Source organism: Pangasianodon hypophthalmus, chromosome 1 (genome assembly GCF_027358585.1).
Source record: "Pangasianodon hypophthalmus isolate fPanHyp1 chromosome 1, fPanHyp1.pri, whole genome shotgun sequence".
Lineage (NCBI taxonomy): Eukaryota > Metazoa > Chordata > Actinopteri > Siluriformes > Pangasiidae > Pangasianodon > Pangasianodon hypophthalmus.
The window spans coordinates 4,438,885-4,466,161 of record NC_069710.1 but is presented as its reverse complement, the minus strand read 5'-3'; the positions used below and the strand labels follow the sequence as shown (position 1 = coordinate 4,466,161).

The 27,277-nt window shown below is 36.0% G+C and overlaps 1 protein-coding gene across 1 annotated transcript in view; it reads left to right on the top strand.

The window, feature by feature from the left end:
• Nucleotides 1-27,277, top strand: part of tsnare1 (T-SNARE Domain Containing 1) — a 109,093-nt gene that overhangs the window by 28,207 nt on the left and 53,609 nt on the right. Inside the window, exons 3-5 of the mRNA XM_053237024.1 lie at nt 10,805-10,882; nt 10,982-11,051; nt 27,164-27,254. Of these exons, the coding sequence (XP_053092999.1) occupies nt 10,805-10,882; nt 10,982-11,051; nt 27,164-27,254 (239 nt within the window). The remainder of the gene's footprint in view (nt 1-10,804; nt 10,883-10,981; nt 11,052-27,163; nt 27,255-27,277) is intronic.

The following is a 27,277-nucleotide window of genomic DNA, read 5'->3' as shown; positions in this document are numbered from 1 at the left end:
ACAGCAATTCATACAAGTATATTTAAATGTGTAAATATAAAATCCCCATGTGTGATATTTCCCTCTTCAATGTTATTGTAATGTCTTATTACAGTTTAATCATTATTATCGCCACAGAACAACCATACAGTCTAGATGTTAAATAAGCAGAACTACATCTTTGTGGAACTTCATAACTGACAATTCACAGATCCTAATGGGACACTAAACGAGTGCTTTATTAAATATAGATGCACTTGGAGAGTAAACTCATCAAGCCTAGACATAAAAGAGTCAAACACTTTAGTAGTATTTAATGTTAGAAATAAACACATGGTGTGCCTTCAGTGGCTAATTACAGTAGTAATGATTTTGGCCTTTTCTGATTAGATTAGGTCTAGATTGTTCAAATAAAATAAAATCAATTCTAACATTTCACTAAAAATTTAGTAATATATATATATATATATATATATATATATATATATATATATATATATATATATATTATTTTTTTTTTTTTTATTCACTTACTGATTCCTAGGTTACACTTTCAAATTTAGCATTAAATTTTTTTCAATTATTTTTTAAACAAAAATGTTTTTTAAACAAAAATATAAGCTGTTCACTGCAAAAAATGATATCTTAATAAGTAAAAATATATTTATCTTATACCTCTTATGATATTATTATAAATCAAATATAATATTTCAAGCTTTAACTATTCTTATTCTGTTGACAGATAATTTTGCTTCTTTCTAGAAAAAATGCTTGAAATTTGTACTTCAAGTAAATATTATGTACTAATAGAACAAGATTTCCAGCTTCAAATAAAAGAAGTGCCTAGAAATAGGATTAATAATCAAATATTTTGGTTTACTGTGATTTTATGATAGGAAATACTAGAGAGATTTGCCTATATTCAAGATATTTTCACTGGCTAAGTCATTTTATTTGCAGAGTTCAAATGGTTTTATAAAGGTTCTGCTTTTTCTGAAAGGGAGAGATTCTGTTTTAGGGTACAAAGGTCAGAGATAGATGGTACCTTTTGTCTAAAAGTGTAGGCTGCTTTATGTAATAATTTATATTAATTTTATTTTTTTATCATTTTCCCCCCATCTTCTTCCCAATTTGGTCTTGCCAATTAGCAGCCTCTATCACAACTCTCCCCCTATCACATGACAGCTACCAACCGGGGAGGGTGGGGCAAACACATGTTTCGTCCAAGTCACCTCCACATCTTTTTAGGAACTTTAAATCAAATTGCTGCTTATGCAGCATCACACACTTGGAGGAAAGCTCTATCTGCAAACATGAGTTTATAGATGCCTGTGATTGGCTAGCGTCATTGTGATTGATGGGGAGACAGAGTGTGCCACCCCTCCAACCCAGAGAGCACGGCCAACTTTCCTCCCTTGGCTCCTGGCTCGCACTGACCTGACGATAGGGTGAACTTTTTTGCACATAATAATTGTATTTATTTATTTATTTACTTATTCTCAGTTATGTTTTACTTACTGTGAACATCTCTGCTAATAATGTACCATATTCTTTGTGTCAATCTTAGTGATCTGGCCTGAGCTGAGCTATAGTTATTTGGTTATCAAAAAGCTCCAGCTACTCTGAAGTTCATTCGTAAACTTTTCTGTAGAGACATCCTCTAATGCAGAGTCTAATGCAGGCACAGTGAAGCTCTGGCAGGTTCCACAAGCAGCCACTTAAGTGGTCAAAGCTAAAGCGCAGTCTGCAGCAGCACTATTATGATCACAACAGAGCAGAGAGAAACTGATATCAGGTTTGTTACACTCTCTTTCTCTCTTTCACACTCACAGGCATATCTGTTAGACAGCATTGTCCAGTGCTTGCTGTCTGTGAAGAGCAGAAAGAAAGACTTTTGTATTTGCTCAGTGATGTTGAGTGCATACAGAATGCTTGATGGTGGATTATTATTGCAGAGCCATGTGTATCATATCTAAGGTTAATCACTGTAACTGTAAGGATCTTGAACAGAGCTGTAGTTTGCAGACTTATTATGTCTACAGTATGTCTTTGCATAGTGCCTGTACTGTAGACTTTCTTTAATAAGAAACGCAAAGACAAAAATAAATCTTTCTTTCTTTAACACTCTATAATTCTACTTTGGAAAGGGCAATGTTTGCATCAGATCTTAATTGCAGGAAGATCTTGTCTGTTTAGAAGATCAAGTTTTGTTAGATCCTATCACTAAAATATGAATATAAAACTATAAAACATACACCTAGGCTAAGGACATTCAAACTCAATTTTTCACAACTCCACTCATTTCATTTTACCATACAAGTCCTGCGTTAAGTCAATAAATTGATTATTCAAAATAATAGCTAAGAGACAGATGTATATCAGCTTTGATTAACTATATCAGATTTTCAGTGGGTCAGAAGTTTACATTCACTTTGTTAGTATTTGGTGGCATTTATTTGCTTGAACTTGAATCAAACTCTTGGGCTAGCCTTCCACAAGCTTCTGAAAATACTTTGATGGGAATTTTGTTCATGGATTCTTCCATGCTATCACAGGCATAAAGGTAAGCCCTTTTCCAGCCAGAGGTGCACTCCCATATCTTGCAAGTCATTAGCTGGTTTTTACTAACAGCATTTAAGAAAACTGTAGAAGGTACACATAGTGCTGTAAATGTTATAATGTAAATTTGATTAACACTTAACTTTGAGGGCATTAAAAACATTCATTTGGCTGACATATGGACTTTATATATAAGAAGCTGTATTGGCTTCATAATCATTTTAATACAAATGGACTGAGCATTCAATTCCATGCTCCTATAAGACCTAGATAATGTACCTAACACCTAACACCTAATGTTATGGATTTAAAAAACACACTAACACAGAATCTCAGTCAACTCCTAATGGTAATTGATGATTGTTGTTTTCTCTCCCATGTAAAGACAGAGTTGCATAAAACCTCCACTAGAATTTTACCCATTTTGACATAAGCCTTACATAAATTCTGTAGCATTGCTTTATAGAATATTTATGCAATACATTATTAATGTGTTATGTAGGTGCCCAAATGTATTGCTAGCTAATTATTTGCTGGGCAGGTTGTCTAGTCTACATTGTGTGACATAGGCAAGCATGTCAAACATGAGGTACAAGATCTTTTGATTAGCGAAATTTCTTTAAATTGCCTGATATGTCAATCTGAACAAGTCTGGCCTGCTGAGGTTCACTGATGTAAAATCTGTGTGCTGGTTTAGTAACATTTATTATTATATGGATAAACATCATGTCACATTTTCGGAAAAAAAAGTCAAGCAGAAGTGCATATAGCTGAAAACGGCTTATAAAGGGTTTTTTTTTCCTGACACTATATATTAAAATTAATTTGTATGTTTGTGTTTTGACAGAAAATTACAACATGACCTCAAATGATATCTCACTGCCCTGCCTCTCTGCTGTAATGTGTATGAATTTCTTATTAGATCAGGCTGGAAAATTCCCAGTGAAAGATCACTGCTCAGTCAGTAGGTTTAGGGAGATTAGAGGCAGTATTTGCATATTTCAGTATGTGTCATTGACTGATACTAATTGCAATGATACTTATTGAATTAATAAAGTAAGCTCTAATTACATTCTATGTACTGTATTTTACAATGCTAATGTAAATTTAATGTGAATTTTTCATACATAGACTGAAACATGGTGTATACAATAGTAAATCTGTCCAGATTAACAGTATTTCTGAACTGCAACACTGATGACTGATATTTTGACAAGATTTCCCTTGTCAAATATGTAACAATGTAATTATGTCAGCAATATGTGCTCACATGTGAAAAACAAGAATGTAAACATGGTACGTGACCTACATATGAAAAAATAACAAGAATGAATGAATCTTGTGTAAAAAGAAAATCACATAAAATAAATGAATCCTATGTAAAAAAAAAAAAAAAGAATCACATGCGAAAATAAAGGAATTGTGTAACAAAACACATGCGAAAAATGAATTGTATAAAAATAACATGTTAAAAGAAATGAACCATATGTAAAATAAATCTCATGTGAAAATATATTAATTTGTGAGTAAAAACTGTAAAATGAAAATGAAGCTTATAAAAAACAAGTTAAAAGAAATGAATCACGTGTAAAAATCGCATGTTAAAATAAATGAATGATGTATAAATATCAAATATGAAAAAGAAATGAATAATTTTTACACTGAATAATTCACAATGAATAATTCACATGTGTAAATAAATTTGTCATGTGGAAAATAAAAACACATGTATTGCATGTGAAAAATATGTGAAACATAACATGTGGTGTCTAAAAACACATTATTCACATGACTGTTAATGTGTTTTTTCTGAGGTTGATACATATTTCCTGTGCATATTAAATATTACTGAAATACACACGGATTCCATGTTGTACCCTACATAGAAACTTGTGGTGGTTTGTTGAATTGTCCTTCTGGAATAACCCATAATAGTCATATTCAGAACCTTATAACAAAGAGTTTCCTTTTTTGAAACGGATCTAAAGTTCCTAAAGAACTCCTTTACTCAGACATTAACCATCCAAAGAACCCTTAACAAACCCTTATGAACCTTTATGTGCTTCATTTTGATTAAAATATAGGTACCTTCCAAAAGTATTAAAAATGATATTCATATACTACAGTAACAAGGCTATACAGTAAGTAAGCACTAATAAAGCACTCAACACCGAAGATATATTCTTACACCTTGCTCAGTTTAATGCCTGAGCAGTGAATTAATAAGGCCACTACACATTTTCACCACTGATTATAAATTACACAGTACAGTAACCCAGTTTTACTGCATGGAACTTAGCTGAACTTCGACTACTTCAAATAACTTCCAAAAACTGGGTTTAAACTGGGTTATGTACAGTATTGCTAAAAGAGCAGTACAAAGGTTTAGCTTGCCCTCAACTCCTCAGGGCAGAGGTGTGTGTGTGTGTGTGTGTGTGTGTGTGTGTGTGTGTGTGTGTGGATGATGATAGTGCCATGCGGCAGGTGAGGAAGGTTTAGGATGGCGAATGCAGCTGTTTTTTGGGTGTCAGTGCTGTTGTTGACAGCTGCAGGCTCATTTTGTTTGAATACTAGCATAATGCTATCTTCTGGATTTACATAAACATATAATTGGATATGTACAGTTATTTTAGTGGGTCCTGTGATACAAAAACTTATTTGGAGTGTTTTACTGTCCGGATAACACTATCCTTAAATTTAATCATAATCATAACTGAAAATTTATCTTAACCCTAACCGCTTAATACAAATGCTATGTGCATTTGTTCCATTGACAATGATAAGCAAAGTTACTTAGTCATGTCTGTATGATAGAGATGATACAAAATATAATATAGAATTAGAATATAGAATTTCGTCATGTCTCTATAATATAGAATGATACAAAATAATAGGAAGCCAAACTAATGTTAGGTCTAATATAGTATGTATTCACTGTATTATAATACAGTTAGCGTGTTCTTTATCATCAAAGACAACATTGTGAATGTGGCCAATGTATGATCAGAAATAGAGAATCAAATCAGTACTGTATATTCGTAGGGGGTCTTGGAAGTGCTTCTTAACAGCTGCAATTGTTCCTTCAATGATCCATAATGCCTTGGAAAGTAGCAGTTGAATTTATGTATTTATTTTATTTTTTTTGCCAAGACCGAAACAAATCTTGTACAGTAATACTGAGGGAGATAGAAGTAACCAAAAAATAAAACCTAAAGCACTCAGGTAATACTTCTATTTACATTCTCTGCTTCCTGATGAGTTTGCCATTTTTCATCTGCAGGAGGGGCAGGCAGATGCTGACCTCATGTATAATGAGTGGGGAGCTTTTGATTAAGTCCTGTTCTGGTTTGAGAGTGTAATTGAATGTGCTGCAGAATCGGCATTTACAGTATCGATGAACAAGTCAGATGGGGCAAATGTTCATTTGTCCCCTGCAGCCCAACAGTTCAAGCTCATTCTTCTTCCTGCCGGAAAACGCATCATGGTTAATGTGTTTGATATGAGTAAATTTTACCTGAGGTATATAGAAATTTTCCAGGCCCCACCTAGTTTCTTAGGTTTGCTCATTTGAGAGGACTTGTAAAATAAATAGAAATATAGGTAATGGCAGCCAGGAGGATCAATACTCCCATACTCACATACTGAATTGAATTGATCATGTGTCTCTGTGAACGGATAGAGTTGTGTAGTGTAGAGCCTCATAATTCCAGAGACAACTGGATGGATTCTAGGTGCCATGATAATAATTGGTTGAGAGGGCATCTGTCATCTAACTTGGTCTCTGCAGGAGGTCTTTTAAACAAGTCACAGAGATCACAGTCACCTAGCCCTTGAACTGTGAGACACACACGCACACACACACACACAAACACAAGATTTTGTGCCTGAATTCAGGGGCAATTAGAACCCATTCTGTCTGAAAATCATGTATTATGTACAAAACTGCTGTATGAACATAAACAAGCAGGTACATGGCAGGACGATGTACTCTTCTCTCCCTCATACATATGCATTTCGGGGAGGATCATGCAAAAAGTGGAAAGTCAGCGCAAAAAAGTGTGTACTGAAAAATTTTAAATGCAGCTGATTATATATCCTGTTTGACACATGAGAAAAAAATCCAATACATGAGTCCGTTAATCCCAGAGCTACTCAAATATACCACATCCAACTTTTTTACTTAAGGACTAATGTGTCAGATATGTGCTTCTTAAGGAAAGTGTCTTCACACTAAGCTTCAACTTTGGGTACCTTGTCAAACAAGACAGAGAAACAGTAGCTGATGACATTTACTTTGCCCGTAACAGTGTCTCATCTCTTAGATATCTAAAAAAAACCAGTATGCAGAGCTCAACTGAGTGCGTTAGCTCATTATGTAATGCTGAGTTCTAAACAAGTTTGGACGAATCTTCCTCAGCTAGCACCTGCTCCTCCTGAAAATCTGTTCTGATGCATTTTGAACCAAAAAGGAATGTGACTACTCTTGGGTCTTTGGAATGGCATTTTTGGAAAATAAATACAGACTTGGTGAGCTGTACTGTCAGGTCTGTTGATGATCTCTGGGTTTTTGTCAAGTATCAGCTTTGAGCAACAAGTCAAATTGTTAGCTTGCAGTTTTTGGATGTTGGTTTGCAAGACCAGTGAGGCTCTCTCTGATTCTTTGGTTGGAACTGTTGCACACTTTCCTACCATCTGCTCCATGTCATGTTCTATTCAGGTCTGGTACAAGAGCTTTCTGGGCTGAGGATTCATTTGTTGAACACATTGGTTTGCTAGATGTAACATTTCCAGGATTAACATGTGAAGCTCTGAGGGATTACTGTTCTCTCTGCGATCATCAGTATGACATATTTGTCGGTACTGTTGCAGATTGATGCCAGTGCTGTGTTTTGCCCAGTCTTTCTGACGTGCCTCTTGTACAGCTATTTTACAACTCTATCAGCTTCAGTTGCTTCCCTGAGCTGACTGAGCTCAATTTTTCTGTTGCTTCTATTGTGTATATCATTTTATCAGAAGCATAACCAAACCTATGTTTTATTGGCCATGTACACTTGAGTTGAGTATACAAGGGATTTAACTTGAGCTTTCACTGTTCTTTTATGAACATTATAAAACAGACTAAACACACTATATTATACAACTAGTGCACTGTAAATAAAGAAAAGATTGAAAAAATTGTAAAGGGGAAGGAGTTCAAATATGTGGTGGTCTGGCTGCAATGGGCCATCGATGATCATTTTCCGCTTACCTCCTGCCTCTGGAGCTAAACAGGTCCCTGGCAGTGAGCAGCTTTCTGCCGATGCTCCTTTCAGTCAAAATGTTGCAGTTTGTTCAGCTCATTGTTGGTTGCAGAGCCAAAATCAGACTGTTATTGAGGTGGTCACAACAGACTCAGTGGTGACTGTGCAGAACAAGGCCAACACATTTGATATTTGGTCAAATATCCGATCCTCTGCTGGTCTTTTTTTTTTTTTAAGCAAAGCTGTCAGCTTCCTATCTCAGGTACTGAGAGATACTAGTTGATAGTAGAATCATTCCATATCCATCACAATCCTAAGCAATTTGAAGCATGTTCAGCTTCAGCTTGTTGTGACTTCACCAGGGAACCAGTTGTTTAACTTAACTGTATGCTGTATGATGAGACTGATGACTGTTGTGTCATCTGAAAATGTCAGGAGGTTAACAGGAGGGTCCTTGGAAGCACAAGCACCAGCTCTGTGGGTGTCCCAGAGCTCAAGCACCCTCAATATTTCAGACTAATATAAAATATATTGATATTTAAACCTATTGAAACATATAGGCAAAACACACTGCTCTGGATGACATGTTTTGGGGTATGATTTCAGTGGTTTCAGACACAAATATGGTCTTCACCAGCAACGACTTGACCACGCAGCCAGTGGTTATTCATTTTCAAACCTAGCTGTGGTGTATACTGGCTTACTAAATAGTTTATTGTGGTGTGCCCTCTATGGCAACAGGTAATCTATCACAGTGTGCAATTTTGACATATTATTTAGTGCACTGGTATATGGTTTGGGACACAGCCAGCACCAGACAGAAGTTGACGCAAGCATTAAAAAATTATCCATTCATTCATGCAAATCTATTATTTTTTGAGAGTGGTTACATATGGATTTGTTAAATTGAATTTATTAAGTAAGAATTGGAATGTTTCAGAATTCAGTCTCTGTTCAAGTCTGCTCTGTTCAAGCACAATATAATGCAGTGTTGTTTCTCTTTGAGTCTATTTTAGTTGCCGTTCAGCGAAAATGCTAGAGAACATAATTTATGTTGACATAAATTATGTTTAATTAGTGCTGATTGAATAATATTTTAGTGGTACTGTTGTTTGTTGTTAAATATGGTCAAACTTGAACTCCAAGGAGTGCTGTGAGCAGAAACACATTTGCTCTGTCAAAGTGAAAAAGCATAAGCCTCTGGCAATAGAAATTTTATACACGGGCTGGGATATGGCTGTGAAAACGTGTGACGTCACAAACGTGGAGGCTGTTATGAGCACCAACAATGAATTTGCAAAGTTGGCATCTATGCTTAAAGGCACAGCTGTTGATGTGCAGGGGGCACATAAATGAGAAAAGCACACATTTCTGGGGGCAGCAGCACTGATGATCGGAGTTCGAGATGTGTTTCCCTACAAATCAGTAATTCGGTGATCAAGAAGACGTGTTTGGTTAACATTTTCTGAGACTTTGTTTGATGGCATGATTCCTGAAGTGTGGTTTTCTTTAGTTCTTTGGAAGTTTGCTGTGGTAGAAAGACATTTTATTTATTTTGTAGTTAGGCTAAATGTTATTAATTTGTACATTATGGGCCTCATTAAACAAATGTATTTGTTAATCGTTTGAAAGAGCATTAATACAAGAAATGTGGTATTTATAAAAATCCACTGTTAGTTCAGAAAAAAATGGTCTTATCCCGCAAGAGCTCTTGAGATTGTGTAAACTATACATATAAGGAGACTCTGTAATGTGAATCTGGTTTGTTAAGCTTCAAATCAAATTCAAATTGTATAATTGGCATGAGTTCCTGCATTATTATATACAGATTACTCTGGCAATTTTAAATAGCTTATTTATTTCAATTACACTCACAAATTAAAAAAAAAATGAAATTTTGTCTTTTATATTATCAACTTAAAAAAAAGCAATCTAAAAATATCCATAAATTAGAACAAATAAGTCTATCTATTTAATTAGGACAAAAGAAATGGCACCCTATAAAAAGAGGAAGCATTATTATGTGTCTATAGTAGCTGATAAGCTGCAATGGCTCTTTCATCATTTAGTATGTTGTTGTTTACAGCTCTCTGTGATCTCTTCTTTTTATGGAGGTTTGTGAGTGGCATTAAATACACAACTTTACTAAAAGACTGAAGAATGATGCCCATTGTATGTAGTGTCACAATTTTTAAATTTTAAATTGATTTAGTAATACACATAACTACAAATAACAGAGATCAGCATCACATCTATCTTAAATATATGTTCCACAGGTTTATCTGATAATCATGAATACATCATTTTCAGTTAGGATATCCTACTGTTAATTAAAATACATACACACATGTTGGGTATTAGATTTTCTCTGCTCCCATTTCCCCTAGTGTCTAATGTCTGTGTTCTGGAGTACAAAACATCACTTTCTATTTTACACAGCTGTTACGTGTGAGTGCACTGGATGAAGAGGCACAGAAAAGCCGCATGCCAATTACAGTCATTTTGCGGACAGAGATACACAAAAGCCTATAAGAACACTCAATATGTGAGAGCATGTGTGCAACTGTATGTGGGGCCTGTGCTAAGAGACAAAGGTTGTGAAGTGGATCAAGATAATGGCCTTCTGTGATTATTCCATGCTGTGTGTGTGTGTGTGTGTGTGTGTATGTGTGTACGTATCTTGCATATGTGTTTGATGAAAAAATACTGTAGGTGTGCCCACATGACCCATATGGGTCACAGCCAAGAAACTGGCATCTATCTGTCACTCTCTGATTCATTTGAATTCACCAAAAAGTAAATAGCAAATGAATTCAGCACTATTATATATGATTAAACCATGTAGAATAGGTTTTGTGTAATGAGAAATAATTCATATTGTTTTATAGTTCTATAATAATGAGACCTTTTGCTGTTATAGAATCAGTGTATCAGTTTGGTGAATATTTATAATGAATATCTTGTTTCTTTTATGAGACCTTTCAGAAAAAAAAAAAAAAATCAGCAATGTTTTATTTTTACTTCAGCTACACAGGTTAGCTCTTCAGAATTACAAGATGTGTTCCAAGAAACATCTTCCAACATCTTCCAAATTAATGCTAATGGTGAGTGGATAAATTTGATATACAGATGTTCAATTTATAAAATATTGTATTATATTAAAAATGCATGATCCAGAGTAATTCATTCATTACTTTCCACAGTGGTCACATTAGAGAAGAGCCTTCAGTCGTTGGGGACATCGAGAGACACAGCAGAGCTACGCCAGAGCTTGTAAGTGCTTTCACAAGCTCTATTCATTTCATATATAATGTTATACAGTACACAGACCTTGTCAGCAAAACAAAATAGTATCACAGAGACTGGATGTAGCCAATGAGGTTTTATTCTCCAATATTTCCAAGTTTTCCTTTCAGAATTTGAAAGAAGAACGCACTCAAAAAGTGCTTTACATTGTGATGGCTCTTTAAGTGGGGAACAGATTGTGGTGCACAGCAAATCAGATTGCTTTGTTTGTAATGGTTCTACTGTATTATTGTCAAAGGCAATCTATCTGTATTTGGTTTAGGTTTAAATCATACATCAGGAGGCAGTAGATTCAGAAAGTAGGGCAATGAACTTAGCTAGCCATATTACCAGATGTCCATTAAAACTCAAATTAGACCTGTCAGAGTGTGGTAATTGCAGAGGAGAGCGCAAGTCTACTCTGGAGGAAAGAATGTTCTGAATATTATTTAAAAAAAAGTAGCAATAGAAGCAGCATAGAATATAGCTTGGGTGCATGTAGCCTACTTTCATTTAGGGGCCTTTTTATATTTTATATACAAATAATTTGTAAGAGCAAACATGCATATATTTTGGGTTAATATAACTATACAGTACATAAATACATGTATTTATACCAGCCAACCTTCTGTTGGTTTGTACCAGACGGGATAGCCTTCATTGCCCTCACAAATCCATGAGCATTAGGCGCCCAACACCCTGTCACTGGGTCGTGGTTTGTTCCTCCTCGGACCACTGTCAGTGGGTCCACAGCACTGCTGACCTGGAGTAGTTCCGAGTAAAAGCCCAGTCATCTGGCCATAAGGATTTTGCCATTGTGAAAGTTGCTCAGGTCTTCATGCCAGCTCGTTTCTCCTGCATCCAACACATCTACAAGAGCTGATTGTTTGTATTACCATCTAATATATCCAGTATATCAGTATATATGCAATGTGAAAAAAATGTAGCATCCCTTTCAGAGAATCTTCTTTCTAGTAAATGCATGTGAGTGATTGTATGATAAGCCAGGTCATGAAATTCTCCTCTAAATATGGAGATAGATATTGTTATCACTGACCTATTGGTGATTGAGTGACTGGTGAGTTGCATTTTTGCATGTAGTGTGTATGTATTTATTTTAATTTTGCACAAGAAAAAAAACGAAGCTGTCTTGAGTGCTGAAAATATGAATTGAACTAAAACTGTGAACATTATTCATGAACTGAAACTCTTTTTTAGTTTTGTACATGTAGTTGAATTACTCTATAAAGTCAGATAAAATTGTGCGAGCAGGCATTTTGTGAGAGGAGACAACACAGCACAACACTTCTGTCTCTCCCTTATCTCACTGCTCATCAGTGCTTTCCGGATGCTTTGTGCTTGTTAAAGCGCTCCATTAGCGCGAAACCAGGTCTGCAGTCAAATTATAATATTATATTGTTAAAAATTATTCTGAAATCTTCATAAAACCAACACTAATAAGAACAATCAGTGTCCGCATGATTCAGTGTCCGGCTGATTCAGTGTCCGCATGATTCAGTGTCCGCATGCACATCGTTGTAGAGGAACAAAACACATTATTAGAACTTTGAAGCACTGCATGTCAGTCATATCAGTGGACCTCTGCACATCATGCTTATCCCTTTCTGCATTGTGACGTAAATACACTTCAATGCAGATGTATAAACCAGCCTTTAGACATTACACACATGAACACTGCTTTTCTTGTTTAGACCAAAGCTGTGATGTATTATACCAATTACCTGCCATTTTATAGGTTCAAGGCCACCTTCTGGCACTTATCCAACACATAAATATGAGCTCTCAGGTCTTCATTGGTCCCAAACCTCTCCACCTCTAGATGTAGATATAAAACTGAACAAGCTGTCAGTGCCTATTTTCTCTTTTTTATCATCTCATTCCCTTCAGACTTCAATTACTCTTTTCAGTCAGGCTGCCAGCAACTATGTAATTCATTGCTTGTCTGCAAGTGGTCAATCTGAAACGACTGCATCTGTGTGAACTGCATTACACACACCGTGTCCACTGGCATGTCATCAATTCTATCAGCCTTTTCTATCAACCTGACATTCATGCACTGTCAATTTTCTTTTCTTTAAGATCATCAGTACAAATCTCTGGAGAAACTGAATAGTGAACATCTGTGTTCTGCTTTCCCATCTGCTGTTTTATAGTTAGGTCTGCAAACTAAATGCTTACAGTGGTACAGTGTGTATGGTGTAGAGCTCATATTAATCAGGCAGCCACATAGAGTTTTATTATATACTGGTTGATTTTCTTTTAAATCTTTTATTATTATTATTATTATTATTATTATTATTATTATTATTATTATTATGTTTAATGTGTCTATTATATAATTTGGACATTTATGCTTTCAAATGTATTCATTTAGTAGATGGTTTTGTCTTATGTGACTTATAAGTGGAGCATAATACGGTTAAAAGATAAAGATCTTAAACTTGCTGACAATGATACAAGTGCTGCAAGACTGACCTTCCACTAGCTGAATAGAACAGGGAGAGCTGAATAGAGCAGACACACACACACAGACAGACACTCACCCAGACAAAGGCACAGGGTAAGCCAAGCTAGATCTAAACATGAGGTTTGGGAAAAGTGCTGCTTCTAAGGAGTGCAGCCATGAAAAAAAGGCACAACTACAAATCACAGGCAAACTTATGAGAGATGCATCCAAAACTGTTTACTGTATTTTGCAAAGGCAGGCTGCCTACTGGGATTATAATAATTAAATTAATAAAAAAAAAAATCTTCTCAAATCAGTATAATCACATCACAACCAAAGACAACATGCAATTTGTAAGTGTTCTGAGGTCAATCTATGAATTCAGACATATTTGATCTAATGGATAGTCTAAAAAATATGTCCACATTATGGGTATTATGATGTCAAGGGTCAGATCAGACAGGAAAACATCTTCAAGAGGTCTTGCAGGTAAATACATGATTGCCAGTCTAGTCTACACTGCCTATTTCACAGAACTGAGCTAATCTGAAACTCTCTGCAACACATTTGTAAGGCTAAGGAGAAGGTTTAGGATGCTTTTGCAGGAAGGCTTTATTGACAACACCAGTACACAACCCCAAATCCAAATTGCTAGTGCAAGCAACTAGCAAAACATGATGAGGCAACAAACAACAGAACAAGAGGATTATCTAAAGAGTAATCGAATAGACAAAAGGTCTAGTCTAATGGGGATGAACAACTCTCAGAACTTACACAACTATAGAACTGGCAAGACTTTGCAATTAACTACAGAACTCTGTGAGCCTATATACATGAAATGAGGAAGTGAATAGGAAATTGGGGTTTAGAGGTCACATTAGAACTCACAGAAGCGTAGCCGCTGCTAGCGGAGAGGAGTAATGTCCTGAGCTGGTGTTGAGCTACATGTTGCTAGAAAGTACTTAGGAAGAACATGGGTGGATAAGTGGATAAGTTGGTGGATACCTAAATGACTAGGCCAAAAAGAATGGTAGCTAATAAAGTATAACAAAGTATGGAAAGCTAGTTACGCATATTAATACAGACACGCACGAATATAGCGATTCCCATGTAGGGGGATAGTCTCTGAGCTAGCACATTGTGTTTGCTCCCTCAACCAAAAGCCAATCTTTGGCTATGAACTGCAGTATTTTCTCTTCACATTGCAAATAAAAGATATTTGAGTCTGCAGTATATTTTTTCTTCAACATGCTCTGTTTTGTCAGTGTTTCCACATACCTGCATATTCAGGTTTCTGAAAAGGTTATGTATCATGCATGCGAGCTAATTCATAAATAGTAACAGTTAATGTGTGTAGTTCAGCAGAGGGTGGGATTTAGAATGAATAATGCATGCTATAGTTACATCACATCACTGTGAAGCACATTTTTTAAAATAAATTTCCAAATAAATAACTTTATTTTGTGAAAGTTAATAGCATGTAGGGTTTTTCTTAATTTGTTAGTAAAGTCGCTGGTGACCACTAGCTTACTGGGGCTACTTGTTTATCAAAGCAATTATGAATAAAAAAAAAATCATCATAGCCTGGGCACATAATCTTTGATTTGAAGAAGGTTTTCTCAAAACTTATCTTACTTAGCTAAATTATTGACTCTGTATGCATGACATGCCCAGTTCTTTTAATGATAATTAATAGTGATATACTGTATCTGTAGTCTATCTGTCTCTAATGGCAAATGGACATCACAGTTTAAGCCTTTTCAGAACTGCACTAAATTCCAGCTGCATTACAGGTTGTTTGATATGAAGTGTGAGGGGCCAGTGCTGTTTGAGTAATTACCTTAACAATGTTTGATTGACCTGTCAGATGATCTGATGGATTTCTGACGAGTCTGAAATTTTGGTTAGTGTTCTTGCAGTGTGAGCAGCCTTACAACTCAATTTCTCGTAGTCATTAAGTATTTTTTTAATGAAATTGTGTGTGCCAATGCATGGCAACAGTGATAATGTCAACAAAATGGCTCATCAAGAGTAGACTGTATGGACAGATTGCATGGAGGTCAGGGTGGTAAAGCTGTACCAGCAACATACTATAATTTTTGCCTATATTATATCTAAAACTTGCATATATGACATTTCTTAATCATCTTACCATGACTGAGAAGAATGAGAAAAATGAAGAGCCGAGCCTGCTCTTATAACGTGAGCTGAAATAATATCTCATGGGTGAGCGCCCACACTATGTGATCACTGTGTCAGATTCACACCAAATTTCAGTATAATTTCAATATACAGATCTGTTCTTTGTAATCATGTTTCATTTATAGTTTGAGCACTTGTGTAATAGCCTATGAGTGTATATAAATCAGAGGTTTTGGCTATACAGGGCCAGCAATTTATATGGGCAGTGCAAATTGTCATCAAATGACAAGGTTTATAAAATTATAAGGTATCTGTTTGGCCTAAGAAAATAATAGTATATACCACAATGCGGTTGAATTCTTGAATCAGAAAGTGTTGATTAATTTTCTGTAACAGCACGGCTCTGACAATAGTTCCGACTATAGCATAAATGTTTATATTAGTGTGCTTGTTCTAATATGTAATCGTTTCTATAGTAATAACTCATTCACAGTTACTTGCATAGTGGTCGCTCCACATAATCTTAGGCTTATAATAAACAATAAATGACATATGTATAATTCAGCAAATTCGCATGAGCAAGAGTGCTGTTGTACTGAATGCACAAGGCTGCAGGTAATCACAGCTGTGCTGATATTCAGTACAACAGCACGATTGCGTGTGTGATGTTGCTTTTATACAACAATTCTATAAACAAGAAATTATAGAAATATCAAGTAGCATTATGGAGGACACAATATGGACAAATATTTTGTTTATTTTTGCTCTGGCAATGAAAGTAGTGCCCAAAGAAGCCACGACTTGATAGCTTGATAGCTTGGAAGTTTATGTAACAATCACAAACAAGAGGACTGATACAAACAGTGAAATGTACCAGTTCTGTTTTACTAAATGTCAGCACTCTTGGAATGGCGCTTGTCCAATCAATTTAGTGGACTAAAACTAAGTGTTGTATAATTATTGATATGTTGAAGTACAATGCCTTTTTTTTTTTTTAAAATTTATTAACTTCAAGAGAAAGATAAAAGAGGCTGGTGAACGACTGTTAATAGGTGCTATAACGTTATCCAACTGACAGTAGGAACTAACTTGCCTTGTGGACATTAAATGTGCACCACCCTGGCATTGATTATTTTCCAATAACAGCACTTTCTGGTGCATGTTATTCCTTACCTTCACAGAACTGGATTTTGCATTGCAGTGTTTGCATTCTCAAAGATTTGTTATATTGCCAGACGCTATATTCGTCTCTTAGTCACTAAGCTAATGAAAGACCTATACTCAAGGTCTCTGACTTGTACCCTGCAAAGATATGAACACCTGAAATTGGCAGTATAGTAATACTAAAATATCCTTATTGTATTTCTCTGCAAGTGCCAATGATATGCTTGAAAAAAAAAAAGAACGCACCATCTGTCGCTGCTCAGTAAGACAATTTGCAGCCACATCATTTAGAACAATAACCTATTCTTTTATTAGCATTCACAAAACTTGTGTCTTGCCAAATTCACAGGAAAAACATGTACACTATCAGGGCTACAAGTATTTTAACTACTTTTTAAACTATTTTATGCTTGTCTACACATATTTGTCTAAACATTGCTAACAAAATTATTCTATTGTGTGCCTTGAAGTTCAGTCGGGAATTCATGCAACTGGCTTGCAGATTTTAATACTGAACAACACACTTCTCCACTAATATGTGCGCTATATAATCCCTCCTCAATTAAGTCCAACATCATTACCAATCATTGTCTTCTAACACTGGGCAAAATCCCCAGAAGACATGCTCAGCTCTCTGTGTTTATATGATCCACTTTATCCAGTTTTTATTCTCCTGTATATAGCATGATGGTAAATTACTACAGGGGATTTATATGTACTGAAGTCATCTTGTGTGGATAAACAGAAGCAGACGTTGTTTATTAGGAAATTGATTCTTACTTGTTCCATTACCTCATCTCAGCTCTCTGTTGATTCATGTTTAATCTGCTCACTTACTACACATGTTAAACATTTTGAAGCTATTTAACATACTGATCTGCTGTGGTAAATTGACAATGTAGGGTATATTTGTGTTTATTTACTCCCTCTTGCTTTCTCTGTCACCTTCCTGCTCTCAGAGCGAGCTGGTTTGGTTTGTGTTTGTCGCTCCTTTTTCAGTGTTTCTCTCAATTGACCTTGACTGAGCTCTCCCCTGTCCAGTTTTAATTCACCACGCCTAGTCTGTCTGAGCAGGGGGCCAGTCTACACACCTCTCTCTCTCCCTCTTTCCAACTCTCTTTTGCCCCCTGCTGCACCCCAGCCATGATTCTATTAGAGCCAGTTTCCACGGAAACCTCTCGGTTCCAGGGTCATACCTCCCAGATGGCAACGTGTCGCCCAGAGACCCTTACTGACTGGTGCCCTCCCTCCATCCACACACACACGCGCACACACACACACACACTGCTCTCCCTGGTGTCACTGACAAGCTGTGATAGAAGCTACCTCAGCACTAACCTCACAAAAATTCAGACTAAAGTGTCAAGACTGTCGTAAGCTGCCAAGAAAGCCAAGCGGGGCCAAAGCCATTATTTGAGACTAGAGTTTCTGAGTTATGATATAATAAGCACAATTTTTGACCATTTGAGAACTGGAAAAAGAAAATAAATAACAAAAAAAAAAAATCCGTTACACTTTGGCTCTCAGAAATATCCAAGTTCCTGTAAGTGAGATGAAATCATTTAGCTAATTGATTTCAGCCCTTCTTTATAATCAAGGAAACACATCCACAAAGCTAAGTGGATTAATCATTCACACTCTTTGTGCTTGTTACCACATTATGTATTCTGCGCTGCAGTTTTAGAGGACTTTTCAGGGACACCGCTCATCTTTAGCACAGAAGTCACATCATGTAACTTTTCGGGAGGAGCTCTTACTGTGAGCGCTTGCATGCAGAAGGCAAACCTGAGAAATCTAACATGAGTGCACACTCAAAATCTGCGTTCAAAGCTCAGTGACCACCTTTTTGTTTTACTATATGATGAGTATATTTTTAAGAGCAGTCTAAATAATAAGCTGTTTCATGGATATACGCTCATTGAGCACTACTAATACTGGGTAGGGCATCACTTTGCTCTCCAAACAGCCCCAATTCTTCATGGCATGGATTCCACAAGATGTTGGAAACATTCCTTTGAGATTCTGGTCCGTCTTGACAGTTTCTGCAGATTTTTAGGTGCACTTTTATGCTGCGAATCTCCTGTTCTAGCACATCCCAAAAGTATTCTACAGGATTCAGATCCAGTGACTGGGAAGGCCACTGAAGAACACTGAACTCGTTGTCATGTTCATGAAGCTAGTTTGAGGCGACTTTTGCTTTGTCACATGGTGCATAGAAATTGAGATTCATCAGATCAGGCTACATTTTGCCAGTCTTCAGCTGTCCAGTTTTGGTGAGCCTGTGCCCACTGCAGCCTCAGCTTTCTGTTCTTGGCTGACAGAAGAGGAACCTGAAGTGATCTTCTGCTGTTGTAGCCCAGCCACCTCAAGGTTTGATGTGTTGTGCATTCTGAGATGCTTTCTGCTCACTACAATTGTACAGAGTGGTTATCTGAGTTACTGTAGCCTTTCTGTCAGCTCGAACCAGGCTGGATTTTCTCTGTTGACCTCTCTCATCAACAAGGCGTATCCATCAGGAGAACTGCAGCTCACTGGATGTTTTTTCTTTATTACACAATTCTGAGTAAACTCTAGAGACTGTTGTGAGTGAAATTCCCAGGAGATCAGCAGTTACAGACATATTCAAACCAGACTGTTTGGCATCAACAATCGTGCCACGGTCAAAATCACTGAGATCACATTTTTCCCCACTCTGATGGTTGTTGGTTGTGAACATTACCCGAAGATGCTGGCCCTTATCTGCATGATTTTGTGCATTGCACTGCTGACACATGGTTGGCCAATTAGATAACTGCATGAATGAGTAAGTGTAGAGGTGTTCCTAATAAAGTGCTCAGTAAGTGTACATTAGTTATTCCATGGCTTTTTCAAATTATTTTTCTTGAAAATGTATATTAGGGTGAAAACTGAGAGTGAGAAGAACTGATGATTTTTATGCTGGATTTTGTGTGTATGTGTGTGTGTGTGTGTGTGTGTGTGTGTGTGTGTGTGTCATTATGGTTGTGTAATTAACTCTTGCTCATAGGCATTTCCATACCATCTATTACAGTTAACTGAAGTTATCTCTTCCTTAAAAATATGAGGTCTCCTGTTTCTGCTTTTTCTTTACTGTCATAATATGTTAAAACCCATTTGCCGTGTAACTATTAAAAAATGTTGAAGAATAAATTCATTGTTTCTGAGAATCAAAATATGTTGAATATCGTAAAAATTACTCAAATGTTAACCTACAGTTAATGTAACTGACTAACTGCCTAGGAGACTCCATGTATGCTTTTCCTTTCTGGACTAATCCTCATCGTGTTATTGTTAAGTCATGATGTAGAATGTTTTATTTAGGTGCATATTTTAATTTGTAAAAATGTTCCTAGACCTGTTACAATCGCATATTTTCATATATACGTTAGAAATCTGTAATTCATCATTTTATATTCAATGAATCTAGTTTCCTTGTTACAGAATTTTGGATTGTTTTTTTTTTTTTTTTTTTTTTCCAGCCTGGAAATTAGCTCCGCCCCCAGCCGAAGCAGAATTGCTCAGCTCTGCTCCGCGTGCTTTAAAGCTAACCCATGAATCATAGATTCGATACAGGGACTGGCGTCAGATTATCATTGCTCGCAGACATCTCAATTCACCTCGCAGGCAGCAATGGGCTTTAAAAACCATTAACTCCACCTTTGAACCTTGAATATTACTTAAAGGAATAAATTGTAGCAAAGTATAATTTTTTGTTTAATACATCAACAAAGCTACCACTGGTGTCACTTACAATTAAAGTATTTATAACCGAACAATAAGAGCAACAGGATAGGCAAAGCTGAGACAAATATTTTTTTTATTATTATTATTATTATTATTATTATTATTATTATTATTATTATTAATTTATGTTGACTGAACATGTTCAAACAACACAGATTGTGTTACTGCTCTTGAAATAAAATCAATACGCAGAACACACACCCAATATTTTCAGTAATTAAAGTGACCATATACAAACACAAACTGACAAGCTACAAGCAACAGGAAACATTTCAGTCTCAAAATAAATTCTATTCTGTATAAAAATGTAACAGCAGTATAAGCTGCAAAAGCGGTTTGGTGGAAAACATTTATAGACCTGATGAATTTTATGATTTATGATTATCGGGTGATCAGATAATTAATAAATGATTAGGATGTAGTTCATACAGAAAAATATTAAATTTACTCACAAATAGACAATTGTGTATTAAACAAATCCAATAAATGAATGTTTTGTGACAGATACTGTATTTGTTACTATAAAATATACCACAAAGCCCATTAGCTAAATGAAAGCAGTAAAAGTTCTGTGTTGAATTATTTTTCTTTTCTGCCCAAACCTCATTTGTCATCAACACTAATATGTTTGTGTGTGTGTGTGTGTGTGTGTGTGTGTGTGTGTGTGTTAGTGCAATGTTGAGCAATTATTAGTTCTGTGGAATCCATTGATCTAGAGCATTTCTTACCAGACATATATTTTCATTTTCGTGTTTGTCAGGATGACTGATGGAGGATGCTGCTTTACCAGGCATGGTCCTGTGGCAGATGGCAAATAACATATTATTGTTTTTCTGCTCATTTACTCAGTACCTCTTATATATTATTGTTTCCTGGATGGAGGTCAATAAAAACAATGCAGACTTGGCACCCTAGAAGATGAAAATGGTCTCTGAGTAATTCCAAATATCAACACAAAGAGTTACTTTGAAAAGTGCAGAAGAGTGCACACCTCCCTAATCATCGTGATAACTCTCAGGACTAAAGTGAATTCCAGTCTTCTTTTAAAACTAGGGGTTGTAATTTATTTATGTTTTTTTTACTCTGTCTTCATTCTACCACCGTCTTCCAAGATGGCATAATTCACTGCATGGCTCTATATTTAGTAAAAGATCAATGTAATCACACTGCATCAGAAATTAGCTTCAAAACATTAACATGCACTTCTAAAACAAATTACTATTAAATGATGCATGTAGATGGTTTGACAGCTTACAGAGCAAAATGGCATGAATTAATTTTCTTTTGATTGATATGGTGCAAATCATCTTGATAATTGCTGCTAAGCATCGTCATGCAAACTTTACTTTGCATAAATTGTTATTGCCTCTACTATCAAAATCAAAGGTAGGAAGGTAACATTATGGTACTTAATAGGGGATAGAAGTGATTTATTATTATTATTATTATTATTATTATTATTATTGCTGTTATTATTGCATACCTATTTGTTTGTTCATGGTAAATTGTATATTTTAATTCCTTTTAATTTCAACATTAAACCTACAACATAATATTTAATAGGTTAAACGTGATTCATTAGTAAATAATAAAACTTAATATCAATTTGGTAAATTAATATTAATCCCATGCTGGTGACTGTAGATATCTTTATTATGTAAGGAATAAAATGCAGCAGTGTGTGCTGTTGGGAAAATAATCAACGACAGCGTGGTGTGTTGCATCCCAAAGCAAAGCGGAGTTACTGTTACCACACCATATTTTTCTTTCTTTCTTTTTTTGATTATTTTTCAATAACTGCAAATCTTGTATTGTTTTATTTCTCGTCTATTTTTTTTTAATTTACTAAAGAATATTGTAGATTTAACCTTTTATAGTTTATTGTTGTGGAACATCCACAAAACAAGTTAGTTAACTTACATTATAACAGCTTTAAATAGCCTCTCTTTTTCCCATTTAGAAATTAATAATAAAAAAAATGCAGCTTATCATGTTACCTAGAAAACGCAAAGCACAAAGCCATCTGTCCTGAAGCTGTTCCTGTGCCTAAAAACATAAAGTTACAGATTTACCTCTGACTGTTACAAATCACTGACACTGGAGACTCCTTCCATCACTGATAAATAAACATCACCTCAAAGAAAACTTCACCATATCAAAAATCAAAAATTGTTTAATCTATGGAATACTGTACTAATATTAGAGCTGGTGTTCTAGAAAATTAATCAACTTTCTGACCAATCAGAATCAAGCACTCATGAATACAGCACTGTAAATGTAAATGGGATAAAATATTCTATATAGAAAATAAGCATTTTTTCCCTTCTTTGTCTTATTCAGTTGTGTAGTCAATTTCTTTTCCTAGTAAGACCCTAATGTGAATGAGAAATGAACAGTAATTAATGCACATTGGCCAAGGTCAGGCATTTACAGATGGAGGAGGATTTCACAATTTAACAGGACATAATTTTGCCCTCATCTGCTGCAATAGGTAACAGCTAAGATTAGCACAGAACTGGTTGTTCTCTCGACTGTAGGGCTGAGCATGATGGTGTCATCAATGCAAATCTAATTGATTCAATCTAATTGCTCAGTCTGATATTCCTCCTCCTATGCATATCCTGGAGCTGCTCTGCCTCCAGTGACAGCACCGACAGCTCCACCAAAATAACCTTCACCACGTATGTCTTACTAAGCTGCTGTGTTTTAAGTGCTGGTTGGTAATATGCAGTGGTTTGTGGATTAAGCCATAGCCAATTTTAATGCATAACCTGGCTGTATAATCAGGGATCATAGCCTGAGGTGTCCACTGCCCACCATAGATCAGTCCATTAAGGACAATTACCTTTGCAAAACTTGCCAATCATGAGTCATTCAGGAGGGGGAGAGAGAGAGAGAGAGAGAGAGAGAGAGAGAGAGAGAGAGAGAGCTTAATATGATGAGTAATACAAGAACATTTTTTAGTGACTATATACACTAGGTAAACCCCTTCAGATGATGTGGGTGAGGTTGATGCCTCTGTAGAGGACAATGAAGAGGCTGATGAGGCTTCTTTAAAGGTGTTTAGTGCATTAGAATTTGAATATATTACAAAATTATTTCCTAGGAACTACTTTCATAAGAAGCCATTTTGACTTTAGCTGAGAAATATCACATGAAATATAAAGTCTTGACTAAACACAATATTTTCAAACTTAATATTCCTATGCAACATCCATGCAATGTCTTACATTTTTATTCAAATGCATGATTTTCAGTGTTTGTCATTTTTATCTGCTGAAAATTGAAGATTTTGCTGAAAGGGGCAATATAAGGCAGTTATATTTTAATATTCAAGAATGCCTGATCTTTGATACTTCACGAAAGTGCTGCGATTTTGAGATTATAATAATATTGGTCACATAAACAGAGTGAAAGTAGAAATGTAGAACTGTACTATTTCATGTGATGCCATTATTATATTAATAATAACTGAAGATGCATATTTTACTGTATGTTTTATATATTTTCAACCTGCTGATGTGCTTTATTATGATTCACATGGCATCAAATGTGTAATTCTCGACAGAACTGAATTTTAGACAGTATGTTTGTATCTCTTGGCTTAGGTTAAGTGCCACTAATATGAAGTCAGTTAGGGGCTCAAGTGTTTTCATATAAGTGCGAGGCAGTCCTGTCTGGTGTCAGCGCAGTGCTGTGGCAGTGCATGTGGTAGCTGTGACTTCCGCATTTCATTGCTACTGCTGTCACTTGTGTGTGATGAGTGTGTATGCTGAGGAAAGGACACATATGTCATCAGAGTCATCAGTTATGGATCAGCCCTGAAAGGAAGATCGAGTTAAACCTTTTCTAATGTCTTTGGTGACTGGTTGTCTGTGGAGCATGGCATTAACTATCAAACTGGATTATTTTAAATACAGACTAATGGGATTTCAGCAGAATTCTTGGAAATTGCTAGTGGCAAATTGTACTGGTCTATTTGAACTTACAGAAAACATGCTGCAGCTGCACTGGCATGAAGTCTATTGTAGACTTCTACAGAGAACCCTTGTAGCCTAAATAATCCACAAACATTCTCAGTTTAAAATTTTTGTCAAGTTTACAGAATTGTAGACTTAATCAGTGCTTTAAAATCACATTAGTTGCCTCACAATTCCATACAACGTTTGGTTATATTCTAGTACCCCTTGAGTACAAACTTATCCTTATTGGTTCTTAAGTTGTTCTTGTCAAGTGGGGAACTGTTGAAGGTTCTGTTTAAAACCCTACGACTAAGTGTTTCCTGCTCAGACAAGATTCCATGTAGAACTTCTTTTAATAGGTTAAGAACCCTTCTAAAGTGGCGCAACTGAAAAGTGTTTGCCCTATGATTGGATAATTGCAAGTTTAAATCCCAACAATGCCACACCCATCCACGGCTGTGCTCTCTGGGTGGGAGGGATGGCATTCTCTCTCCTCCCTGTCAATCAGAGTGACACTAGCCAATCATGGCATGCATGTGGAAGAGGGTAGATAGAGCTTTCATCCACCCTTCACCTTACTCGGTTGGTAGCTGTCGTATGATAGGGGAGAACTGGCTGGGGGTGAGAATTGGCAAATGTGATAATTGGGGGAAAAAATTGTGTAATACCCTTAAAGGGTTTATGGTTTTAAATCAAGTCTTACATATTGCTCAATAACATTATTATTTGGTAAAGGGACTTTACAAAAAAATACAATTGCAAATTCACTCATAACTTCACATTTTAGCAGTAAAAAACAATGTGGCTGCATGCCTACAGCTTTTAAACAACACCTTTTGGCCAAACTTTTAAATTTTTGGTCATTCAGCAGCAGGTTTGGTGTATCATCACCCTATCTGTGCTGAAACAAGATGGCTTAAACCAGCACATTTCTATTTCAAATAGGGACACAATGGGCAAAATTAGGCATAGACAAAGCCTTTATCAGTATGTCATGGTTACAATTAGGAAGTACAAGATGGGAAAAAAGGAAGCAATTAAGGAAGCAAAAACGGAAAAAAAAATTATTTTATCCTGGCAGGCATCAGAAATCTCAAAACAAACGAGACAGTTAGCCAGCTAAGTAACTAACTAGCCTATAGTACATAGCACAAAGAAAGTCAAGAGATATTGTTCTAGTGTTCTCTCTGCATTTCTGAAGATTATTGATAATAGATAATTTTATACATTATTGCATAATGACTTGAGTCTAAAGGGGATGGAAAAGTAGGAATACAGCCTCCTTGCTTCCTCCTTCTGAATCAGTTACTTTACTCATCTGTACATTAGAGAGGACGTTATCAACAGAAAGGTTTTTCTGTGTCTGGAATAGAAAAAAGTGGGACCTGTAATTAGATGGCATCATGCACTGCATGGCTGGCATTTCCACTAACTTCAGCTGTAACTTAAAGAACAAATGGTGAAACATAAAACCGAAGGATTTCTCACCTTGATTCATCTTGTTTCTGGGAGAATACAATATCTCTTTCTGTGGACTGAATATGACAGTGAAACGCCCTTCATTAACACTACCATCATTTCTCCTTTCCATCACATCCTTCCTTTCCACCCTCCATCTTTAAATCAATATTTAAGAGGAAGGTGGACTACACTGTCTGTGCTGCATATCTCTGGGGAGCAGTGTGTACTATGGGCAGCCGTTGTGCGCTGGGTTATACAAACTGGGATCAGACTGTATAGAGCGCAGACACTAAATCAATGTCTTATCCACAACCTCAGTCTGCCTGAGAACAATGCATTTCTGTCAGTAGATTATATTTGATCAGAAGCTCCTCACCCCCTACCTCACATCTCACTGCCCTGTACTTCTAATGTAAATAGGAAATAATATACAATTAAAATCCATGACATTTTTTTATTTGTGTGTATTTTTAACGTCATCTATCTCTATTTTTCCTGTCAGATTTTCCTTATCAAATTTCTCTCATAAGCTTTCATGCTTTTTTTCCTTATATTGCCATTTGAGTTTTTCTATCTGTCATATCATTCCTAAGTTATCCATATTTTTAATTTGTTTGGCAGATGCCCTTATCCAGGGCGACTTACATTTATCTAATTTTTTACACAAATGAGCAGTTGAGGGTTAAGGACCTTGTTCAAGGATCTAGCAGTGGCACCTTGGCAGTGCTGGGATTTGACCACACAACCTTCCAAGCAGAAGTCCAATCTCTTATCCACTGAGCTAACACTGCCCCTGGGCATAATAAGCTTCATTAATTTTCTATCATTTTCTTAATTTAAGAGTATGTTGCAGGTGAAGATCTGCCATAAGACTGATGCATATGACTTTCCTCACCTGGGTTCTGCATGTGGAACTGGCCCAAAATGCACATCTCTGTACTAATGTCACACAGTCATTAATATTGATTCATTTAACTGGCAAAACATAATCTATAGAGGGCTAGCCAGGATAGCCTGGAGGTTTTTTTTTTTTTTTTTTTTTTTTTTTTTTACACCTTGGAATAGATGCCATATTTGCAATTATCTGACTCACTTCATAAACCTGCAAGACCCATAACTCTCTCTCTCTCTCTCTCTCTCAGGCACACCATACAGCAACAAACCAATAAAGTCATTACAAGCACAAGCCAACTTATCAAACAGCTCTCTGACATCATCAGCGGCTCCTCTCGGGTAAAATATTAATTTCATTTCTC